The sequence below is a fragment of the Cyprinus carpio genome, chromosome B17 (assembly GCF_018340385.1).
Source record: "Cyprinus carpio isolate SPL01 chromosome B17, ASM1834038v1, whole genome shotgun sequence".
Classification (NCBI taxonomy): domain Eukaryota; kingdom Metazoa; phylum Chordata; class Actinopteri; order Cypriniformes; family Cyprinidae; genus Cyprinus; species Cyprinus carpio.
In genome coordinates this window covers 10,809,849-10,833,129 of record NC_056613.1, presented here as the reverse complement: position 1 = coordinate 10,833,129, position 23,281 = coordinate 10,809,849, and the positions used below count along the sequence as shown (strand labels likewise).

At 39.5% G+C, this 23,281-nt stretch overlaps 1 protein-coding gene across 7 annotated transcripts in view; it reads left to right on the top strand.

Moving 5' to 3' along the window:
• Positions 1-23,281, top strand: part of LOC109107882 (deleted in malignant brain tumors 1 protein) — a 63,992-nt gene that overhangs the window by 5,746 nt on the left and 34,965 nt on the right. For 5 of the 7 annotated variants that reach the window (XM_042742173.1, XM_042742171.1, XM_042742169.1 and 2 more), the window contains 7 exons: positions 515-571; positions 1,232-1,376; positions 2,220-2,404; positions 3,321-3,377; positions 4,032-4,176; positions 4,394-4,578; positions 4,727-4,871. In XM_042742173.1, coding sequence (XP_042598107.1) covers positions 515-571; positions 1,232-1,376; positions 2,220-2,404; positions 3,321-3,377; positions 4,032-4,176; positions 4,394-4,578; positions 4,727-4,871 — 919 coding nt within the window. Of the gene's footprint in view, positions 1-514; positions 572-1,231; positions 1,377-2,219; positions 2,405-3,320; positions 3,378-4,031; positions 4,177-4,393; positions 4,579-4,726; positions 4,872-5,011; positions 5,197-5,892; positions 6,044-6,307; positions 6,520-6,666; positions 6,843-6,980; positions 7,373-7,699; positions 7,945-8,031; positions 8,188-23,281 lie in introns of those variants that run through there. The other 2 variants (XM_042742170.1, XM_042742174.1) reach the window with 2 other exon arrangements.

The following is a 23,281-nucleotide window of genomic DNA, read 5'->3' as shown; positions in this document are numbered from 1 at the left end:
TATAAACGATTCTGACATGAATCACTTTTATGAGATGGTTATTTTTAGTGAATACTACATACACAGCATAGAGTATAATATACGTACAATTTACTGTTATTTATTACTTAAGACTTAAATTAGTGTAGTAACTAATCGGATATTCATATGACAACATGTAAAGAAACAAATTTTGTCAGTAGTATTTTATAAAAATAATTCAATGTGTATCTGTATTTTTGTTTGTTTTTGTTTGTATGGTATGTTAATTGGTTTGGATGGTGTAGTCTATTAGTTGATGGTGGGGTTGTAAATCGAGGTGTCTGTGGTCACTGGGAAAATAACTGCTGCTATTTCAATACTACTCCCATTAGAGTGAAAGCCTGTCCAGGCAATTATTATGTCTATGAATTTGTTAGGCCAAGTATCTGCGCTTTGGCATACTGTGCAGGTAATCATATTTACATGTGCCCTTCATACATCTACATTTGGATGTCTGTTGATTAATAATTATTCATTATATTTTTTATTTCAGATGTTGGGAACATCAACACCACCTATACAACTATCACACCAGAGACCAATTCATCTGGTAATGTAATGTGCTGCTCAGAGTCTGAAATAAGTAATTAATTAGACAGAAAATACTGATGTGAGCTGAAATATTTTATTAACTATTTAAATGAAAAGTTCTTCAAAGAAAAAACTGTTTCTAACAAATGGCTTTGAGCCTAGACGAAGTTCAAACAAGATTGATATTAAAGGCACTAATCTACAGTCATATCACTCATTACACAGCTTTTCACCACATGAAGACAAGGACATAAAATGTTATTTGAGAAGAAACCATTTTAAAATATTTTGATAACTGTTTATTATCTTAAATCTATTACAATGTACACAACCATTTTTCTCGCAACTGACTCTGTAATCATGGATTTAAAAAAAATAAACATTTCATCGATCTAAACTGAACCAGAGTACTAAAAACATATACTATAGTTATTCTGTCTTCACATTCCTCTGACAATATTTTTAACTCTGCTAATAGCCAGTATTAAATTATTTTAAAACATGAACAAATCCTGTACAAACAGAATTATGCAAATTCAGCTTTTTGTTATTTTTAATTTGACAATATTTTTTAAAAATAAGTTTATTTTATTATGCTAGAGAGATTGGAATATCTTAATTCACTGATTATCTGATGTTTTTATGTCTTTTTATTCCCATTTTCCATGTTTATGTGAAGAACCATGCGGTGGCAATATGACAGATTGGAGGGGTGTGTTATTAAGTCCCCGGTACCCTAATAACTACCCTAATAACGCACAATGCACCTGGACCATTCATAGCACAGGGAACGCAACTGTGTCATTGATCTTCACTGACGTTGAGTAGGACACTTTCATTATGCTTTTTTGTCTCTAGATCATTTACACAGAGAAAGGAAAGTATTTTGATTTACTGAATAAAATAAAATACTGAAATTGTTACATTGAAGCAAGTAAAATTCGCTAACACTTTTTGTGAAGTATTTTGTAAATAATGTATGTATTTAAATATTCTTGGATGAAATATAGGCATACATTTGCACATCTTTCTTCTTTCTAGTTTGGAAACATGCTGTGATTACATCAAAGTATATGACGGTCCTTCTACCCTCCACCCATTTCTGGGGAGAAATACGGGAGTACAGGAACCAGTCGTTCAAATCCAGCAACAGATGATCTGACTGTGTTTTTCTACAGTGATCACAGTGTAACACGTAGAGGATTTTATGCAACCTGGCTCTTTGTAGGTATGTGTTTAAAAGAGATATACAGAACTGTGATATTATGAATTTCAAACTCTCCCACTGTGCTATGCCAAATTATCTAGTCGTTCTCTCATAATTACATTTTGACTGGCTTTTTATTCTGTTTTCCATCTTCTATCTCTATGTGTAGAATCATGTGGTGGCTATATGACAGACTGGATGGGTGACTTCTCCAGTCCTCGGTACCCTAATAACTACCCTGATAACTCATATTGCACATGGACCATTCATAGCACAGGGAACATGACGGTGTCACTGACCTTCATCGATGTTGTGTAGGGCACTATTTGAATTTTCTAATTTTGTAACTGAGACTCTCATGTGAAACTTTCAGATTTTTTTTTATTTATTTTTTCAAGAAAGTATTGCTACATAATATTAATGTGGACAATATGGATTCTCTTTGCTCTGTGCTTAATAGTTTGGAAACATGCTGTGATTACATCAAAGTGTATGATGGTCCTTCTACCCTCCACCCCTTACTGGGAGAAATACGGGAGTACAGGAACCAGTCTTTCAAATCCAGCAGCAATGATCTGACAGTGTTTTTCTACAGTGACAGCAGTGTAACACGTAGAGGATTTCACGCAAACTGGGTCTTTGTAGGTATGTGATTAAAAACATGAACAGAACTTGATCTATGATACTATGAATTTCAACCTCTCCTATGGCAATTTGCTATTCATTCTTTGTAAATTATGGTTGGGAAACAAGATATTCAGAGTTCCTTTTCTAAAAATGCTGTATTCTTCCACCAATAAGGATGGAACTAAAATACTGTACATTGTCAGTTTCCTGCACTGTTATTCAGTGATGATGTAATATCAGCTGAATCTGCAGCAGGAAATGTACAGTGACCAGTGTAGTCTGATTCCCAAGCAGATGTACTTTTAGTGAATCAGAAACATACATTGAGACCAGTGCAATCTTATTTCAATGTAATGATTCTTATGAGACTCATTTAAATTTAAAAAAAATCAAAATCAAAATCACACAGCATGATCAATTCAGTATAAACGATTCTGACATGAATCACTTTTATGAGATGGTTATTTTTAGTGAATACAACATACACAGCATAGAGTATAATATACAATTTACTGTTATTTATTACTTAAGACTTAAATTAGTGTAGTAACTAATCGGATATTCATATGACAACATGTAAAGAAACATACATTTTGTCAGTAGTATTTTATAAAAATAATGCCAAACACATGTATTGATAAGTACAAATGTGGCACTCATGCCCCACTGTGGTTAAACGGAGGACACCCAAAAGTTGAGGATGGAGTGGTCACTCGAGGTGTCTGTGGTCACTGGGAAAATAACTGCTGCTATTTCAATACTACTCCCATTAGAGTGAAAGCCTGTCCAGGCAATTATTATGTCTATGAATTTGTTAGGCCAAGTATCTGTGCTTTGGCATTCTGTGCAGGTAATCATATTTACATGTGCCCTTCATACATCTACATTTGGGTGTCTGTTGATTAATAATTATTCATTATATTTTTTATTTCAGATGTTGGGAACATCAACACCACCTATACAACTATCACACCAGAGACCAATTCATCTGGTAATGTAATGTGCTGCTCATAGTCTGAAATAAGTACTTAATTAGACAGAAAATACTGATGTGAGCTGAAATATTTTATTAACTATTTAAATGAAAAGTTCTTCAAAGAAAAACGGTTTCTAACAAATGACTTTGAGCCTAGACGAAGTTCAAACAAGATTGACATTAAAGGCATAATCTACAGTCATATCACTCATTACACAGCTTTTCACCACATGAAGACAAGGACATAAAATGTTATTTGAGAAGAAACCATTTTAAAATATTTTGATAACTGTTTATTATCTTAAATCTATTACAATGTACACAACCATTGTTCTCGCAACTGACTCTGTAATCATGGATTTAAAAAATAAACATTTCATCGATCTAAACTGAACCAGAGTACTAAAAAAATATACTGTAGTTATTCTGTCTTCACATTCCTCTGACAATATTATTAACTCTGCTAATAGCCAGTATTAAATTATTTTAAAACATGAACAAATCCTGTACAAACAGAATTATGCAAATTCAGCATTTTGTTATTTTTAATTTGACAATTATTTTTTTAAATAAGTTTATTTTATTATGCTAGAGAGATTGGAATATCTTAATTCACTGATTATCTGATGTTTTTATGTCTTTTTATTCCCATTTTCCATGTTTATGTAGAACCATGCGGTGGCAATATGACAGATTGGAGGGGTGTGTTATTAAGTCCCCGGTACCCTAATAACTACCCTAATGACACACAATGCACCTGGACCATTCATAGCACAGGGAATGCAACTGTGTCATTGATCTTCACTGACGTTGAGTAGGACACTTTCATTATGCTTTTTTGTCTCTAGATCATTTACACGGTCAAAGGAAAGTATTTTGATTTACTGAATAAAACAAAATATTGAAATTGTTACATTCAAGCAAGTAAAATTCACTAACACTATTTGTGAAGTATTTTGTAAATAATATATGTATTTAAATATTCTTGGATGAAATATAGGCATACATGTGCACATCTTTCTTCTTTCTAGTTTGGAAACATGCTGTGATTACATCAAAGTATATGACGGTCCTTCTACCCTCCACCCATTTCTGGGAGAAATACGGGAGTACAGGAACCAGTCGTTCAAATCCAGCAACAATGATCTGACTGTGTTTTTCTACAGTGATCACAGTGTAACACGTAGAGGATTTTATGCAACCTGGCTCTTTGTAGGTATGTGTTTAAAAGAGATATACAGAACTGTGATATTATGAATTTCAAACTCTCCCACTGTGCTATGCCAAATTATCTAGTCGTTCTCTCATAATTACATTTTGACTGGCTTTTTATTCTGTTTTCCATCTTCTATCTCTATGTGTAGAATCATGTGGTGGCTATATGACAGACTGGATTGGTGACTTCTCCAGTCCTCGGTACCCTAATAACTACCCTGATAACTCATATTGCACATGGACCATTCATAGCACAGGGAACATGACGGTGTCACTGACCTTCACCGATGTTGTGTAGGGCACTATTTGAATTTTCTAATTTTGTAACTGAGACTCTCTAGTGAAACTTTCAGATTTTTTTTTTTTTTTCAAGAAAATATTGCTACATAATATTAATGGGACAATATGGATTATCTTTGCTCTGTGCTTAATAGTTTGGAAACATGCTGTGATTACATCAAAGTGTATGATGGTCCTTCTACCCTCCACCCCTTACTGGGAGAAATACGGGAGTACAGGAACCAGTCTTTTAAATCCAGCAGCAATGATCTGACAGTGTTTTTCTACAGTGACAGCAGTGTAACACGTAGAGGATTTCACGCTAACTGGGTCTTTGTAGGTATGTGATTGAAAGCATGCACAGAATTTGATCTATGATACTATGAATTTCAACCTCTCCTAGTTTGCTATGGCAACTTGCTATTCTTTCTTAATTATGGCTGGGAAGTGAGATATTCATAGTAATTTTTTTTTAAAATACTGTATTCTTCCACTGATGAGCATGAAAGTAAAATACTGTACATTGTCAGTTTCCTGCACTAATTTGTTGTACTATCACAGATGATTCTGCAGCAGGAAACGTATGTGACCAGTGTAAACTGTTGCCACATAAATCATTTTATGAGCTGGGTTGGTGAATCAAAAGCATAAAACATACAATTTAATCGGATATCAATTCACTAATTGGATACTCTTATGTAAACGTGTAAAAAGACATTAATTTTGTCAGTATGTTTTATGAAAAATAATTCAAAGTATGTTTAAAACTGTTTACACCTTTTACTATATATTCTATAAACGGTTCATCAAATATCATAAAATATCAATTGGACAAATTAACAAATATGGTTATCCAAACACATGTGCAAGCATCTTTTTATGAGCACAAGTAAGTGCTAGAATATTACGTTTTCACCACTGCTCAATAGCATCCATTGTGTAAAACTGGAAAATCGTGGCCTTTTTCTCCACTTTTCCCACATGTCTGGAAACTGTTCTTGTAATCTCATGCATTTTGGGGCATTGTGATCTCCAGTTCCTCACCCTGAATGTGGAGGACACCTGTATGGTTCTGGGCTGTTTTCCAGTCCAAACTACCCCAACTATTACCATGACAATGCCTACTGTGTGTGGTATCTCTCTGCTCTGCAAGGACAGAGGCTCTTCCTGACATTTGCTGATGTGCAGTAAGTGAGAGATCAGTGGTGATTAAATTATGGTGGAACTAGTGGTACAATGTTTGCTATCCATAAAATTACAAAATATATTTAATTGCTAAAAACATTGTATATATCTCATTTTATTCTAGTCTTTAATATATTAATATGAAACAAATTGTATACTGTTAAGAGCGATGTTGTAATTTTTGTGCAGTACCACTAATGACCTAGGAACCACTAGGAACCAGTTAGGTTTAAATATCTTAAAATGTCTACTTTTGGTTCTTTTAGATTGGAGCGCTGCTGTAACTGTGACTACATCACAATATATGACGGCTCTTCCACTGGTCATTCACAGCTGGGAAAGGTCTGCTTCAATGACACCACACACCAGGTGTTTCACTCTTCTTCACGATACTTGACTGTTGTCTTCAGGAGCGACTACTCTGGTGTCAGCCATGGCTTTAAGGCCCTTTTTACAAGCTCTCTGTCTGCAGATGAAGGTAATTCCTTGTGAAATCATTTTAAAATATAATTACTTTCAGACGGCTGTAATTATTAAAACCTTCAACACCTTTGTTTTCTAAATTTAAATAAATACTTTACATGCACAAAATTACATTGAGGGAATGAAATTCTTTGCTCTGCAGGTCATGTGAATTGTTCCTCAGACAACATGGTCATTGTCATTCAGAGGTCTTACCTGAATTCACTCGGGTTGAGTGGAAATGACCTTTATGTGGATGAACATCTATGCAGACCCAACATTAGCAGTACTGAGGTTGTGTTCAGCTTCCCACTTGACGCATGTGGAACCGTCAAAGAGGTATGACCTACACATGTGCCAGATCCAGCATGGCTCCAGTGCTGATTTCAGGAGCAGCATCTCTTCTTTTGCCAAAATTTCAAATTACCATGTTTTGACACAACATCACTCACTTTCTCTCTCTCTCTTTTCCTCTAGATGATGAATGGTTATGTGTCCTACACCAACAATGTGTGGGCCTCTCAGTCTCAGTCGGGTGAAATCACTCGTCAGTCACAGTTCCTGTTACACGTGGGCTGCCGAATGGAGCCGAACACCATGGTGCAGATATTCTACAAGACCATGGAGAACATCAATACCAACATCACAGGAACCGGACGCTTCAATGCCAGCATAGCCTTCTACACCTCTAGCAGTTTCAACCAACAAATTTATGACTCTCCATATGAAGTGAACTTGAATCAGCTTCTGTATGTTCAGGTCGAGCTAAATAGGCATGACAACAGTCTGGATCTCTTCCTGGACACCTGTGTAGCGTCTCCAAATCCCAGTGACTTCAAAGATCGCTCCTATGACCTGCTGCATAACGGGTGAGACCTTTTCATTCCTAAATGTGACTCAACAACATCATATCATATGTGACAGTAGAATCATTTGGGATGAGTAGATAGCATTAGTGTTGCTCCCTGTCTAAATATGTTCCTGTACTCATTTGAACTAATAGTGAAACAAACACAGTGTCTGAGTTTGACTGTAGTTCAAACTGTATCCAATTTGTATTTAAATTTAAATTTATTTTTTTTAAATTTTTAAGTTTATTATTTTTGCTTGTGTTTTTGTCCAAAGCCACTTACAGTGCATTCAGGCTATCAATTTGTACCTATTTTTACCTATTTCTCTTCTTTTGTCTTTCATAGATGTCCCAGAGACAACACATATTATTCCTACACCAGCGGTGAACACTACTATGCTCAGTTCAGTTTTCGAGCTTTCAAGTTCCTCCGGACTCATGCCTATGTGTACCTGCAGTGTAAGGTGATCATCTGCCCCGGTAACGATTACAACTCTCGCTGCCGGCAAGGTTGTCGCTTCCGTCGCAAGAGATCCCTTGACAGCACCTACCACACGAACACTGTGACGCTGGGACCAATCAAACTCAAAGGTCAGAGGCCATTATCAGGAATAATTTCTAAAGAATTGTATTAATATTAAGGCTTTTCTAATAAATGTTCACTCGCTGTCATTCCAGGCATTGTGTGACGGAGTCTGAAACGTCAAAGGAATGAAGTGATCATCTCAATCATAACCTTAATCATTACTATTGATCAATCTTTATTAACCACCCAGCAAATTAATCTTAATACAAATTATATTTTTGCAATTCAATAAAGCATATCTAAAAAGCTGTTCTGGTCACTAGTATCTTCAATGGTTTATATTCACTTGTATTCCATTCAGTGTTTTTTCATGGCCTCTCTGAAATGAATTCAAGATAATGCGAGGTAGAAAAAAAAAAATCTCGTTCAAAACTTGTTCCAACCCTGTTAAATTTAAACGTTTTAGAAAGTTTTGATGTTATTAATTTCTGTATTTAATTTAATTTTTGGAGGACACAGAGTCATAAATGTCGGGATTATACAACTATTCTATATCATAATGAAGAAGAAAGGCTTTTTAAAGGATACCATTCTTGAAAATTATTATGGTATAAACTTTTATTATTTCTTTCTCATTTTTAACTAAACCATTTCAATTGTTAATCAGTATTTGAAAAAAAACTGTTGTCTGCCATGTCATCAGTCATTAGGTATCACCAACATGCAGAAAATGCATAGAAAACAAACAACTCAAGTAGACCCAAGTCATTATATTTATATTGTTTTTACTTGTGTTTAATGTAGATAGAAAGTTTTACACTCATATATATTCAGGGTGTCTTTTGGTTTCTCTATGTGGGTGGATCCTTGTGAAATAGTGTGAGCTTCTATCTATTCTGTGCTTCTTTCCAATTAATGGAATCAGTGGAAAGCTGTTTTGTCAGCTAAACAACATTTTGCTTAACTACAGTGTAATCCACTGAACACACTGTGCTTCCTCACAGTCTCATTTTCATTCCTGCCAAATATTAAATACTGCACTACCCAAATGGTAGCTAATATTATCACTACTAGGCCTATTATTATTTAAAGGTGCCATAGAATGCATTGATACAATATTTTTAATTGTTCTCTGATGTCCTCACAGTGTATATGTAAAGTTTTATCTCAAAATATCCCACAGATAATTTTTTTATAGCTTGTTGAAATTGCCACTTTTAGGGTATGAGCCAAAACGCGCTGTTATTTGTGTTTGTCCCCTTTAAATGAAAATGAGCTGCTGCTCCCGCCTCCCTGTTCAGACGAGTGCAGAGCAGACTATAGCTTCAAGAGCTCATGCTCGCCAACATACAGGTGTTATGGTTTAACTGGTAGTGACCGTGTTACTGATCTTCACCTTTCTTCCAAATGCAATTTTTAACTACCACATTCCTATTCACGATCATTCTGGTAGCATATGAAGGCAGCATTAGTGAAAACAGGCAGAGACAATGGTAGCTTTAGCAACATTAGCCTTACAGAGAGCCAAGAAGCTCTTTTGGAAAACAAAATATGATGCTTGATGCTTACTTTGTCTGGAGTCTGGACCTTTGTGCACGAAGGATTGGTATCGATCCCTCTTTCAGAAGCAATCTTTACACATCTCCAGCGCTGAACTGAACCTCATTTGTGAGGCAGTCTTGTGTAAAATATTAGCATAAAAAAATAGGACTTTTCTGTTTTTTTTTGTTTTTTTTTCTGGGACATTTCCTTCGAAAGTGAAATGTAACCACAGTGTCCTCAGCGGTTTATGGAGACTCCTATGTTCGTTGGTGCATCCCAACACATGACACTTTTAAGTGAAAGTGAAAAAAGTGAAAGTGACGTGACATACAGCCAAGTATGGTAACCCATACTCGGAATTCGTGCTCTGCTTTTAACCCATCCAAAGTGCACACACACAGCAGTGAACACACACACACCGTGAACACACACCTGGAGCAGTGGGCAGCCATTTATGCTGCGGCGCCCGGGGAGCAGTTGGGGGTTCGGTGCCTTGCCTCAAGGGCACCTAAGTCGTGGTATTGAGGGTGGAGAGAGCGCTGTACATTCACTCCCCCCACCTACAATTCCTGCCGGCCCGAGACTCGAACTCACAACCCTTGGATTGCAAGTCCGACTCTCTAACCATTAGGCCACGACTTCCCACGACTAACCACCCAGCAAATTAATCTTAATACAAATTATATTTTTGCAATTCAATAAAGCATATCTAAAAAGCTGTTCTGGTCACTGGTATCTTCAATGTTTATATTCACTTGTATTCCATTCAGTGTTTTTTTCATGGCCTCTCTGAAATGAATTCAAGATAATGCGAGGTAGAAAAAAAAAAGAAATGAATTCAAGCTTGTTCCAACCCTGTTAAATTTAAACGTTTTAGAAAGTTTTGATGTTATTAATTTCTGTATTTAATTTAATTTTTGGATGACACAGAGTCATAAATGTCGGGATTATACAACTTAATACAAATTCCCCTTCCCCTTCCCCTTTTAATGGCTCTTTGGTGCTGACATTGTACCTCCAGCAGCTACAGCAAGAAAATATAAATGGCGGACCGCAGCTTCTCACTCAGGGCTGTGTATAAGCTAATACGGCAGAGAGCGTCACAAATGGGTGGGACTTTCACAGAGTATGACGTCATAGTCTGGAACTGCTGTTGTTGAGAGACTGTTTATGATTTTTTGGTTGTTTTCTCACACTGTGGCCACACAACTGTGTTCAATCACCTGTGTTCAATACTATTTATTATAAATTTTTTTAATTACTTTTATTTTATAAATTTTTATTTTTACATTTTGAATTATACTTTCCAAAGCTACATACAACAGATGGGTCTATTTAGGATGAACTGATGCACTATATAGAAAGAGTAAAACTTTCCAAAAATATGAGACAACGATGATTGAACTGATTCACTAAAATAAATTGGATTTGCTAGAGCTACAAGAGAGGCAAAAGTGAGCGTGCAGGTGCCTCTGCTTGCTCGGCAGTGAAGTAACACAAATGTGATGTTAAAAGCAGCGATTGTTGTCTTACACTGCTAATCATTGCAAGTAGTAGTTTGTTAATAAAAAAGCTGTTTTGAAAGCAACTGAACTACACTGTAAAAAAAAAAGAAAGAAAGAAAACAGTCAAATGACTGGCAACTATGGCTGACGTACAAAAAATTTAAAATTTAATTAAAATATATTAATTTAAACAAGGAAAAATATGTAAAATAACATTGTTTTTCACTAAAACTTTTAATGAAAATTTCTGTAAAATTATTGTTTTTGCACTTTATTTGAATTAAAATATTTTGCTTTAATTTTATGGTTTTTGCTTGGCAGCCATAGCTACAAGTCATTTACAAATTTTTTTTTTTTTTTACAGTGTACCCTCAAAGCTAAATGTTGGTAGAGTGTCACCGTCGCTTGTTTGCTTTGTTTTTCTTGTATGCCACATGTTGAATCTTGCAGAAACTGTCTACCCACAAATCTGAAGACTGTTGTTGTTAACGTGGAAGATGTGAACAAATTATCAGTGTGGATAAGCGACAGTGACGCATGCTGTCAAATCAAGTACAATTTGTTCTGCGCTATTGCATTTTGTTTTGTGTTTCCTCCTCAACATTTCTGTTGTGTCTGTCTTAGGAAACATTTATACAGTTCATTCACTTTGCATTAAAAAAAAATATAAAATGCTTAAACAAGAAACTTCTCTCCTGTTTTTATTTTTCCTATGTTCTACTTTTTTAACACTTGCAATTTAAATACTTTGACTTTTAATAGAGCAAAACTTTTAGTCAGTATCCATACTTTCATTGAAGAATGCTTTTTGAGTACTTTTTCAACCCAGTGAATGACTTCAGGTCTATCAGACCTCATGTGTGCGCAGTGAAAAGTTAAACTGGCTGTGGTTGTTAGGGTAAGAACGATGGAAGACCAGGGCGGGATGCAGTCAACGGTCTTTAATGAATAAAGTAAATAGTCTTCACTGAGTAATAACACAAATCACAGGCATTAATCAGAGCCAGAACAGAAACTGCCAGACGACTGGATCAAAGAAAATCTGCATTAACTTCCACGAGGACAGAGGCAGGGACCCCGAGATGCATTCAGCCAGTCAGAAATAGTGAAGGCAGCAGACAGGGTGAACAGCCAAGGGCGAGCGCTGAACAGGTACTCTGCAAACAGGCACAGCTGGATAATACACAGTCCAATGGCAGTATAACTCACAACAGAAATAATGATTCCACTTTCCACAGATAAGACAGGACAGGTCGAGAGAACAGACGTTTCTCACGAGAGGTCATTGAATAATCCGACAACAAGACAGGGCTAGGAAGAGGGAATAAGAAGCAGAGACAATCAAGAGGAAAAAGGGGACAGGTGAGAAGGGAACGAAAGGGGAACCAGCTGAAAGAGATAATGAGCGGAGAAGTGGATGTGTGTGCGTGATTGTGTGAGTGTGATTGTGTGAGTAAGTGTGCGAGTGAGTGTGTGACCACAAGAGGGAGACAGAAAAAGAGGAGAAGAAGCCAGGATCATGACAGTACCCCTCTCTCAACGAGCGCCCCCTGGCGCTCCTGAGGCCAACTGGCGAGACCGGAGGAAATCGTCGATGAGTGAAGGATCCAGGACGTCCCGGGAGGGAACCCAGCTTCTCTCTCAGCTCCTCAGGACCATACCCCTCCCAGTCGACAAGATACTGATGGCCGCGTCCCCCGACGGCGCATGTCGAGAATCCGGCGAAGAGCGGACGCGGACCGGGCGAGAAGGGGGACGGATGACTGGTTTGATGCAAGAGACATGAAACATGGGATGAACCCGGCGTAAATTAGGCGGAAGGTGAAGCTTTACTGCGACAGGATTTATGACCTTTACAATGCGGAATGGTCCAACAAAGCGGGGAGACAATTTACGTGATTCGGACCAGAGAGGTAAATTTGAAGTGGATAACCACACTCTTTGACCGCAAACGTAGCGAGGACTTCTAATTCTGCGCCTATTGGCCGTAACTGTCATGCATCTTCTAGCTCGACAGAGAGCAGATCGCACTCTCATCCAGGTGTGTTTGCAACGGCTAATAAAAGCCTGCACTGACGGAACATTAGATTCAGAGTCTTGGGACTCAAATAACGGAGGTTGATAGCCGAGACAGCAATGGAAGGGCGAAAGCCTGGTAGCAGAGGAGGGAATCGAATTATGGGCGTATTCGGCCCAGGATAATTGCTGTGACCAGGACGCGGGATTCTGATGGGTGAGACTGCGAAGCATACGGGCGACAATTTGATTTGTCCGTTCTGCTTGACCGTTCGTTTGGGGATGAAACCCGGACGAAAGGCTAACGGATGCCCCAATCAGGCGACAAAACTCCTTCCAGAATTGAGAAGAAAATTGAGGGCCTCTATCAGACACAATATCAGTTGGTAAACCATGTAGCTTAAATCTGGGCGGTCTCCTTGGCAGAGGGGAGTTTAGCGAGTGGGATAAAATGGGCCGACTTAGAAAAACGATCTACCACGGTCAGAATAACGGTGTTACCCTCTGAGAGAGGAAGTCCGGTGATAAAGTTGAGAGCTAAGTGAGACCACGGTCGTGTAGGAACCGGTAACGGACGGAGTAGACCGGCCGGAGGGGAATTGCCAGCCTTATGCTGTGTTCACACCAAACGCGAATAGAGCGTCTGGTGCGAATGATTTCAATGTTAAGTCAATGTAAAGACGCGTTTACGCGGGTTTGACGCGCGTCTGGAGGTCTCGCGGTGCGAATGAGGTGTTTAGCGCGGCGCGGTAGACGCGAATTCGCCTCATTCGCGCGAATGACGCGAATTGAGCGTCTGGTGCGAAACGCGCGTTACACGCGAATGGTGTTTTTGTGCATTTATGTGTTTGACGCGAATTCGCGTCTGCCGCCCGAGTTGAAAAATTTTAACTTTGCTGTCAATTCGCACCGCGTTAACCAATCAGGAGCCTGCTCAGGAGTCACTCATTCAACATGGAGGAACGACTGATGTTGTCAGTGAGCAGTCAACCGGAGCTATATGACAAAAAGTTCATATTTATATAGAGACAGGAATAAAAAGGACCTATATATATATATATATATATAAAACATTAAAACATATTAATAGATTGAGTAAATGCCAAAGATAAGATTTACCCCAAACGAATTATATTTTATCTTGAACCACTGAAGAGACATCAGAGCCAGCGGCACATGTCAGAAGGTCTAGCCGAGGTGAGGCTGCTCTAGGCGGATACATGATCACTGAGTTCCCGCTGATCGCATGGAGCTCATCTCCGAAATCGGCATTTTATAGTCTTTATAAATAAACCACATATTTGAGTTTAAAACAACTACATTCTCACCTGAAATACTTTTAAAACTACATTTCATGACACGATAACAGTAATATTTTGAAAATTATCTGAATAAAAATGGTGGTTGAAAATGCTGCGTCAACTCAGCTGGCAGAAGCCCCCCCAAGACGCGAATTCGCGTCTGTTGTGAAGTTAATTTCACGCGCGAATGAAGCGAATGATCTCAAAATGTTGACGCGAATTTGACGCTCTATTCGCGTTTGGTGTGAACACAGCATTAGTCTGCGCGCACGTATCGCAGGAGGCAATAAACCGTCGCACGTCTCGTTCCAAAGAAGACCACCAAAAGCGCTGACGGATAAAAGCGAGGGTGCCCCGGACGCCGGGATGGGCAGTCAATTTAGAGGTGTGTCCCCATTGAAGGACAGCTCGACGCGAGGATACAGGAACAAAAAGGACCCCCTTAGGACAGTTGCGCGGGACTATGACTCGAGAAAGAGAACGCTTAACCAGCTTCTCTATTCCCCAGACGATCGTGCCAACAACATGACCCGGGGAAATAATCTCCTCGGGCTCAGAAGATGAAGAGGAGTCAAAAAGTTGAGATAGCGCGTCAGGCTTGACGTTCTTGGTACCCGGGCGATACGAGATGGAAAAATCGAAACGGGAAAAGAATAGAGCCCATCGGGCTTGACGAGCGTTAAGTCTTTTGGCCTTGCGGATATATTCTAGGTTTCGGTGATCTGTCCAGACAATAAAAGGAACGGGAGCTCCCTCAAGCCACTGTCGCCATTCGCCTAACGCTAGACGGATGGCGAGCAGTTCGCGGTTGGCCACATCGTAATTGCGCTCAGCAGGAGAAAGACGGTGAGAGAAAAAAGCGCAGGGGTGTATCTTTCCGTCAGCGGCTGATCGCTGGGAAAGCACAGCCCCGACCCCCACTTCAGAGGCATCGACCTCGACTATAAATTGTTTAGTGAAGTCAGGAGTAAGAAGGATAGGCGCGGTAGTAAAAAGATTTTAGAACGTCAAACGCAGTCTGCGCAGATTCTGACCACCAAAACTGGGACTTGACTGAGGTCAGAGCTGTAAGAGGAGCGGCTACTTGACTGAAATCTTGTATAAAACGACGATAAAAATTTGCAAACCCGAGAAAACATTGTAGCGCGAGGCGAGAGTCGGGCACGGGCCAATCAGTGACCACCTGGACCTTGGCCGGGTCCATACCGATCCCCTCTGCCGAGATGAATGAACCTAGAAACGTAACTGAGGGGGCGTGGAAAGAACATTTCTCGGCCTTTACATAAAGTCGATTCTCCAGTAGATGCTGGAGGACACGACGAACATGTTGGACGTGCACCTGGAGTGATGGCGAAAAGATCAAAATGTCGTTGAGGTAGACGAACACAAAGACGTTGAGCATGTCCCGTAGGACGTCATTGACTAAGGCTTGAAAGACCGTGGGGGCGTTTACCAATCCGAAAGGAAGAAACCCGGTATTCAAAGTGCCCTAGGGGCATGTTAACCCGCGGTCTTCCATTCATCCCCCTCCTTTATGCGCACTAGGTGATAGGCGTTGCGTAAATCAAGCTTTTGTGAAAATCTTAGCTCCCTGCAAGACTTCGAAGGCAGATGACATCAGTGGTAATGGATAACGATTCTTGACAGTGATATCATTTAAAAACCCCGATAGTCTATGCAGGGACGCAGGGAGCCGTCTTTCTTTTAACAAAGAAAAAAACCGGCTCCCGCTGGAGACGAGGAAGGAACGATGGTACCGGCGTTGAGCGAATCAGAAAGGTATTTCTCGAGCGCCTCCCGTTCGGGAGCGGATAACGAGTATATTCTTCCCCGGGGGGGGCGTTGTACCTGCAGTCATACGGGCGATGAGGGGGGAGAGAAGTGGACCGGGAACGGCTGAAGACCTCCCGCAAATCGTGATACTCCTCCGGAACTCCAGACAAATCCCCTGGCTCTTCCTGAAAAACTGTTACGGACGAGACAGGGGGCACAGCAGAAGACAGACAATCAACATGACAAGACAATTTCCAAGATAGAATAGAGCCCTCCGCCCAGTTAATCTGGGGGTTGTGGAGAACTAACCACTGGTGGCCTAAAACCACTGGAGTAAAAGGGGAATGAAAAATAAAAAAAAGAAATAGTCTCTCTATGATTTCCTGAAACAGTGAGAGTCAATGGAGAAGTCCTTTTCTGTACCCTGGGAAGGGAACTGCCATCTAGGGTGAACAGGGGGGTGGAGTCTTGTAAATCTAAGAGGGGAATACCTTGTTCCAAAGCCCAAGTCTCGTCAACGAAGTTCCCCTCCGCCCCCGAATCAAGCAATGCAGAGCAGGAAACTGACGATCCCGGCCAGCGGCGGTGTACAGGAAAGGAAGTGCAGGACTTAGATGGAGAGACCCATGATGTAGCGCTCGCCAGCAACCCTCCGCCTACTGACGAGCGCTGGCTTTTACTGGGCACCTAGAGACAAAATGATCAGCGACAGCACAGTACATGCAAAGGCGATTCATAATCCTGCGTTGGCGTTCCTGTGTGGATATATGAAGCCCCCCTAGCTGCATCGGCTCGGGATCAGCAGCAGATGACAGTGGTGGCTGGGTCGCTGTGGAAGCGGGAAGTAACGAAGCCTCCATTCTGCGAGCCCTTCGTCGCATGTCAAAGCGTCTTTCGATGTGGAGAGCCAGCTCGACAAGGGAATCGAAACTGTCAGGAACCTCTCGGACAAAGACCTCATCCTTAATCTCAGAGTTCAGGCCCTCGAGAAAGCGGGCGATGAGTGCCGGACCATTCCATCCACTCGTTGTGGCCAGGGTTCGGAACTCAATTGAAAAATCAGTGACTGACCTCTTTCCCTGGCGCAAGGTGGATAGGAGGCGGGATGCTTCGTGACCGTGTGCAGACCGGTCAAAGATTCGGATCATCTCCTCCTTAAAAAGAGAAAACTTGAAGATGCAGTCTACCTCTGCCTCCCAGTTCGCTGCCGCCCACTCTCGAGCTCGTCCATTGAGAAGAGAAATCACATAAGCCACCTTAGATCGATCCTTGGGATAGGTGAACGGCTGGAGGGAAAAAACAACCTCGCATTGGGTGAGGAAGGCTCGGCACTGCAAAGGCTCACCAGAGTAGTACGGCGGGTTGTTCATATGTGGCTCAGAAGAGTCGCGCTGTCCAGCTGAAGCAGTGGTTTCATGACGGTAGTGATGGAACTGCTGGGTTAGATCCGAGAGCTGGGCGGTCAGGGAATCAACGGCACGTCTCGCGGTGGATAAATCCCCCTCATGTTTACCCAGCAGAGCACCCTGGCGCTCTACAGCATTGTGAAGGGGGTTACCACTTGCCTGGTCCATCTCTGGTCGGATTATTCTGTTAGGGTAAGAACGATGGAAGACCAGGGCGGGATGCAGTTAACGGTCTTTAATGAATAAAGTAAATAGTCTTCACTGAGTAATAAGAACACAAATCACAGGCATTAATCAGAGCCAGAACAGAAACTGCCAGACGACTGGATCAAAGAAAATCTGCATTAACTTCCACAAGGACAGAGGCAGGGACCCCGAGATGCATTCAGCCAGTCAGAAATAGTGAAGGCAGCAGACAGGGTGAACAGCCGAGGGCGAGCGCTGAACATGTACTCTGCAAACAAGCACAGCTGGATAAAACACAGTCCAATGGCAGTATAACTCACAACAGAAATAATGATTTCACTTTCCACAGATAAGACAGGACAGGACTGGACAGGTCGAGAGAACAAATGTTTCTCACGAGAGGTCATTGACTAATCCGACAACAAGACAGGGCTAGGAAGAGGGAATAAGAAGCAGAGACAATCAAGAGGAAAAAGGGGACAGGTGAGAAGGGAACAAAAGGGGAACCAGCTGAAAGAGATAATGAGCGGAGGAGTGGATGTGTGTGCGTGATTGTGTGTGTAAGTGTGCGAGTGAGTGTGTGACCAAAAGAGGGAGACAGAGAAAGAGGAGAAGAAGCCAAGATCATGACAGTGGTCCTCCTGACGCTGTTGTTTTTCAAGAATTTGAGAATTTGCTGCCTGTGAACAAAATATTCTTACTTTGAAAGATTTTAACAATTAAAAGAAAGCAGAGAATGACAGTTAGAGCACAATATCCTTATGATGACAGATCAATATCCTGGAGCCTGAAACTACATAATTGTGAAATGACAGCTAAATGCAGTATGTATTTTATATCTGTTGACACAAAGTTTGTGATAGTGGTGTGGTCAGAGATATGCAGTAAAGATAATGTTAATGATGTAATTGTATTTTATTTAGTGCAAATAATGCTGTGGCAGTTCTTCTTTGCTTAAAAACACTTTTTTTTATTTTTTTCCAGGTAACTTAAACTGGTGCTACTTTCACGTTTCTTGTGTCATACCCCAGATTTGCTCTCTTTTGTTTCATATATTCATTTTTAGATTTCTGTAAAACTGTAAATGTTTTTGTTATGTAATGGTGATAACTTTGCCTATGAGTAGCCTGTGTTTAATATGGATTAAATATGATCACTCCATAATCACAAACTTTGTGTAAACAGACATATAAATTAAGAAAGAGCCTAGATTAATAATCAAAGTTGCATAATATTCAGCTTTGTCTTTTCCATGATTATGGTGCTCTGTTGATATTTTTCCATCAGAGGCTCCAGGATATTGATGTGTCAAAGAAATCCTTCTTAGGATGGTTTTGACTATATAAGTGGTAGCTGAATAACTGATGAAAATTTATACATTCATAAGGAGAAAAAGATGGAAGCTCTAACTCTCCTTCTCTGTCTGCTTGTAACTGCTAAAACATCTCAGGGCAAGAATATAATTATCTGGCAAAGGAGAAAATACTATTATCTAGCTATCTATCTATCTATCTTGTTGTTTGTCAAAAGTTAAGTTGTTGTGATTATTTTTTTAAATTCTCTGTTTTCTATCTCTGTGTGAGCATCGTGTGGTGGCACTATGAGAGACTGGATGGGTGAATTTTTTAACCCCTTAGTACCCTTAACTGATTCATGGTGCACATGGACCCTTTGTAGCTCAGGGACGACAACCTTGTTAATGAGCTTCACTGATGTTTTGTAGGAAACATTTATTATTTAACATTATCTCTATCTTTTGTGTCTCTGAATCTTTAGCAAAGTAATTTATTAATGTAATTGAATTTCTTAATTTAAAAAAAAAGATTTAAACTTAATGTTTAGGCTTAAATATTGTTGAAAGGGTTAGTTTAAAGGGTTATTTAAAAATTAGAATTAATGTTTAGATTTCATGTATAACTGTGGATAGTTGTTCTTGTTCATTGTTCTTTTTGTGCTTTGGTGACGGTTACCATGACTATGAAAGTGAGTTCCTTCAGATCAGATAAACAAATATTTCCTGTAGTGAGCACAAGTTTTGTGTTTTATGTCATGAAATGGATTTTGCTGAATTGAAGAAGACTTGTGATGTTATGTTTCTTCCCCCTTCAGTTTGTTTAAACAGGCTTCTGTTTGAGAACAACACCAACAACAACAACAACAACAACTCACATGGCAGATACGGCAGGTGATGCGGTCATAATTTATAAATTTAAGTAACTCAGATGACTTAGTATTTATAAAGGCACATAACACACACACACACACACACACACACTGATTATTCCCCTCTCTACTAGCTCAGCTCTACTGATCTGATCTGATCTGATATTTAGGCACAATAATGACAATAAATTATCATCTGAATACATAGCAATTTACAAGTGCAGTACTTTCTCAAACCTTGATTTACACATTCGACAACAGATGCATATTCTTGTGAGAATAACTGGCCAAAAGCTTCCCCTCTGTAGTTGTGACTACAACTGTCAGTATTTTGGCAGCTATTGACTTGACTACATTAGTGAGTTCCTCTTGATCAGACACTTTAAAATGAATTACTATGGTAATACAAAAAGGATTTTCCTGAATCCTACTTTCATTTTATCCTGTTTACACAGACTACTGTTCAACAACAACTACTACTACTATTTCCATTTGCCAGAAACAACAGGTTATGTTGCCATGAATTTAAGTGACACTGATGGGTTTAATGGCACAAATTATGAGTAAAATCGGTTTCTCTTTCTACTATAACAGGTCCCTCCAGCATGTTTAACTGTGGATACAATTTTAGCAGCTGCTCATGCAACTACGAATGTCAGTACTACGGCAACAGTTGCCATGACTATCACTGTATGTCCCTCAAAAACAGGTAAAACAGCACTTATTCACTGCACAGTGTATTATAAATTGTATTAGGATATGTATAATGCACGTTATAATATGCATAAATATAAAGTACAAATTATGTTTTGAGGAATGTTCACACTGCTATTTTCCATAAAGCATACTGTGACCAGGGGCTTCATTTTTGTGTGACTTATTATTAGAAAAATATAACATACTCTTGGTTCATACTCATCCAGTTTTATCTCCTTCACTTTATTCAGAGTATTGTCCATCATATCCAACAACAGATAGTGCTGTCATTATTTTTTTTTGTAGTGCCTGAGGCTAAATTTTACAGAACATTTCTATCTGATTCTGATGACACTTGTTTGTAACTGTAAGATTTAACACAATTCTCTTATTTTAGATCCAGTTCCTCACCCTCAATGTGGAGGACACCTTTACGGTTCTGGACTGTTTTCCAGTCCAAACTTCCCAAACTATTACCATGACAATGCCTACTGTGTGTGGTATCTCTCTGCTCTACAAGGACAGAGGATCTTCCTGACATTTGCTGATGTGCAGTAAGTGAGAGATCAGTGGGGACTGGTGCAATACTGGTGGAATAATATTAGCTATTTAAAAATGTTGATAAAAACATCATATTTATGATTGCTAGAAAGTTATATGTACTTTAGGAGTAGAGTGATTATTGAGGATTTTTTTTTCAAGGTTTATTTATGCAGTACCACTAGAACCTGCAGGTAGAACCAATTCCAAATGGCTCCTTTAATTCTACTGTGGTTTAAAAAATTCATCTTTTCTGAATCAGGTACCATTCTGCCTGTTTCTTTCAGATTGGAGCGCTGCTGTAACTGTGACTACATCACAATATATGACGGCTCTTCCACTGGTCATTCACAGCTGGGAAAGGTCTGCTTCAATGACACCACACACCAGGTGTTTCACTCTTCTTCACGATACTTGACTGTTGTCTTCAGGAGTGACTACTCTGGTGTCAGCCATAGTTTCAAGGCCCTTTTCACAAGTTCTCTGATTACAGATCAAGGTAATGCCTTGTGAAATAAAGTTTCAATTATTTCTTGAAATAATTATGTTGAACAACTCTTTGAGCTGTGTTGATATATTCTGTGGCCAAGGTTTTTTTTTTTTCTTTCATTTTTGGCTAATAAAATTAAATGTACTGTCATAACAGGTAGCCTATAACCAACTGCCTTTGTCCACCCTGTATTTCAGAAAATACTTTAAATGCACATAAATACATTGAGGGGATGAAACTCTTGTACTGCAGGTTGTGTGGATTGTTCCTCAGACAACATGGTCATTGTCATTCAAAGGTCTTACCTGAATTCACTCGGGTCGAGTGCAAATGACCTTGATGTGGATGACCATCAGACCCTCCATTAGCAGTACTGAGGTTGTGTTCAGCTTTCCACTTGACACATGAAGAACCGCCAAAGAGGTATGACCTACACATGTGCCAGATCCAGCATGGCCTCAGTCAAGTACTAATACTGAAAATTACACTTAATAGCTTCTTGTTAGCATTTAAGGCTTGATACTGCTGTGTGAGATAAGTTATACACCCTAAATTTGTGCATCAGTTGGGGGCATGGGTGGCACCACATAACATCACCTGTTCTCTGTTTCTTCCTACTAGATGATGAATGGTTATGTATCCTACACCAACAATGTACGGGCCTCTCAGTCTCAGTCGAGTGAAATCACTCGTCAGTCACAGTTCCTGCTACATGTGGGCTGCTGAACGGAGCCAGACACCATGGTGCAGATATTCTACAAGGCCAGGGAGAACATCGATGCCAACATCAAAGGAACGGGCCGCTTCAATGCCAGCATAGCCTTCTACACCTCACAAATTTATGACTCTCCATATGAAGTGAACTTGAATCAGCTTCTGTATGTTCAGTTTAAAAGAAAAAGTGATGAGGACATTGAAGATCTTGATGAAGATGTTTATTGCAGCATAGCAGTGACAAAGTACATGTAGTACCTTGGGTTCAACGGAGTCAGAAAGAACCCCGAACATCCTAAGCTCAAACATTTTATACTGTATTACGTTCATCTTCCCGCTCAACATGTAAATGAAATTTCGTTTTAAATGTAAATTGCGGATAACAATGAACGTGATAGCCTTCCGTTCCCACATTTTTGGTAGACTTTCAGGTGGAAACAACCAAATGTTAAGGTGATAAGATTAAACAGAATCCTTAGCAGTTATTTCATGTACCCTTTTGGTCAGCAAATGGTTCTTGATGACCTGCTGCTGCTCCCACACTATAAGTGACAAATTATCACTCCGATGTACTATTTACACATTATTAAGATCGGAAAGAACTATCTCTATGATAATTAAGCTCTTTGTTGGGAAAGTAGCATAGTTTAATACACAATTTAGAGTGGAAGCTGGGTCATGGCAGACTATAATTTCTTACAAGGTTGCGCTAAACAGGTCTGACAACAGTATGCTTCTCTCCCTGGGCACCTGTGTAGCATCTCCAAATCCCAATGACTCCAAAGAGTGCTCCTATGACCTGCTGCGTAATGGGTGAGACCTTTTCATTCTTTTTTTTTTTAACAATATGTTTATTGATTTTTCAAGTTAAACACAACATACAAAATAATCTACAAAGATAATTCCCGAATACACTGCCCTATAACTTGCCCCAGACCTCCAACCCATAATGTCACAAATAAATAAAATTAAACAAGAAAACATAGAAAGTTAGATTATATCTAAGCTTTCTGTCCTGTTATGACCAAATAAGAAAGGAAGCTGCCCCAATATTTGACAAACAAATCTTG